The sequence below is a fragment of the Aplysia californica genome, unplaced genomic scaffold, assembly GCF_000002075.1.
Source record: "Aplysia californica isolate F4 #8 unplaced genomic scaffold, AplCal3.0 scaffold00514, whole genome shotgun sequence".
NCBI lineage: Eukaryota > Metazoa > Mollusca > Gastropoda > Aplysiida > Aplysiidae > Aplysia > Aplysia californica.
The window spans coordinates 445,121-447,261 of NW_004797784.1; the positions used below are offsets into that span (position 1 = coordinate 445,121).

The 2,141-nt window shown below is 40.5% G+C and overlaps 1 protein-coding gene across 1 annotated transcript in view; it reads right to left on the minus strand.

Annotated features, from left to right (window-relative positions):
• LOC118478344 (solute carrier family 13 member 5-like) overlaps positions 1-422 on the minus strand; it is a 3,392-nt gene extending 2,970 nt beyond the window's left edge. Inside the window, exon 1 of the mRNA XM_035971823.1 lies at positions 276-422. Within this exon, the coding sequence (XP_035827716.1) occupies positions 276-383 (108 nt within the window). The 5' untranslated portion in view covers positions 384-422. The remainder of the gene's footprint in view (positions 1-275) is intronic.
• Between the last annotated feature and the right edge of the window lie 1,719 nt (positions 423-2,141).

Below are 2,141 nucleotides of genomic sequence, written 5' to 3' on the forward strand. Positions count from 1 at the left end.
AGGTCAGGTTACACTGTTGAATATCCTATTATGTAAAGCTAAAGCGCGTAGACTTTGGCATCGCATAGTAGATGTTTTACGGCTCTATAGACACAGAAATGACAGTTATGGCAACAGTGAGGACCTTGTTTTATATAATATTTAGCTAGTGTTTGTGTCTGACTTCTTTTACTTTATTATTGTGGGTGTTTTACGTAATAGAACTTAAAAAAATTTGGGGCGTCTCGGCACGACCGTGCTCTATGGACGAACGGCGCCTGGTTGTAGTTACGTACTTTGGTCCCCACGACCAAAGGCAGAGGCATGAGCAACAGTGGCGTCACCCACAGGATGATAATGCTGCGCCATGACCACAACCACTGGCGTACTGAGACCCGGGTCATCCTGAGATAGTCTGAAATGCAAACAAATTGGTAGGTTAGGTAATAGATAGATATTGTTTGCGATACAAACAGATAAAGTGATAACAGGTAGCAATTGGTAGGTTCAGTCATCCCGAGACATTGTCCTGCAACACATACAGATAGCAATAGGAAGGTTCAATCATCCCCGAGATATTGTTCGCAATTCAGACATAGAGACCACAGATAGCAAAGTATGTTCAGTCTTCCTGAGGTCCTCATACATACAGTTAGCTACTGGTAGATTCAGCCATCCAAAGAAATTGTCTAAATTATATACAGATAGTAATAGGTAGGTTCAGTCAACCCGAGATACTGTCTGCAATATAAACAGACAAATAGATTACATATAGCAGTTGGTTGGTTCAATCATCCAGTAACTCTCAAATATAAACCAAAGCAGTAATTGGTAAATAGAGTCAATCTGAGATACTGTCTGAAATACTAATTGGTAGACTCAGTCAATCCAATTGGGTCTCGGGAAAACGAATAGAGCACAAAAAGTCTTTGGTCTGAGACTGATCGGACATTTGTGCTACGACCTTAAAGTGGTTGCTAGAATTGGTGAGCAGTAACTGTGTTCTTTGATCTACTTTTCTTTTTTTAACTTACATGTTTTTACTGCCCCATAAATATAGTTTAGACAATTTAGGAGGTGGGATTTGACCCTACTTTCAAAGCCAACAGGGGCTGAGTGGGGTACTATATACCAGCAGAAAGTCTGAGGTTCTCTGAAAAAGTGTCCCCTCTGTTCGAATAAGTGGTTCCATGAGAATATTTCCTCACAACGAAGTAAAATGATTCTCTTTCACATTCTCTACTCAAAGCTGAATAAGGTTTTAGATATCAACAAAATCAGGAAACTGTATTCTGTACCTCTTCGGACTTTTGAGATTGATCCCTCTACTTACCTGAATGAAAAGTTTTCCAAAAGCCAGAACAGCAAACCCGTATGTATTTATATAGAACACGCTTCAAACTGTGTCCCCAGCGTAGTAGTAAGGAACAGGGGATTGGAGCGGAATTAACCGTTGAAGTGAATTATACGGGCGATGTCTCAATGGAAGAAGCTTCGTGCTGATTAAGGCAGATCTATTGTAGTGAGAGTCCGCCAATCATATAGCAGACATTTTGTGGCACCAGCAAAACGATTAATCATGTGCTGCGTTTTATGTCACAAACACACTTTGTGCTCCACAGGTGCTTCTCCAGCTATTGTTGTTTTCGCCCCTTCTTTGTATTTTAAGAATTATTACTATTGTTGGTTGTTGTCGGCTTATTTTGTGGGGCGGTTTGCGGAGGAGGGAGGGGGTGACAGCAAAGAGGCACAGTTAAATTTTCATGTTAGTTGAGAAAAAAAACCTTTTGCGAACCTAATATACAGAAAAGAAATTCACTTTAAAAAGTTGCTGATATTTTAGAATATGTATAGTAACTGACAACTGTTTGTTCTTATGGCCTGGGAAGTACAGATTTGAATTTGAAAGGGAAAGGGGGGGGGCGGGGATATGTGTGCTGCAGAGCTTATAATGTTGTTTCTGCTAAGCAAGCAAAAAAGATATTTTTTACTATGTGCCTACCTGTTCTGAAGTTTCCAAGACGGACTTCTGCAACTTTACTGTAATCATTGCAGCAAGGGGCTCTTGTGGTTTAGAGATACGGTGTTCGCTTCTCTTTTAAACCAGGGCTCCTCACTCTTTTATTCCAGTCTCTCTCTTTCTCTCTCTCTCTCTCTCTCTC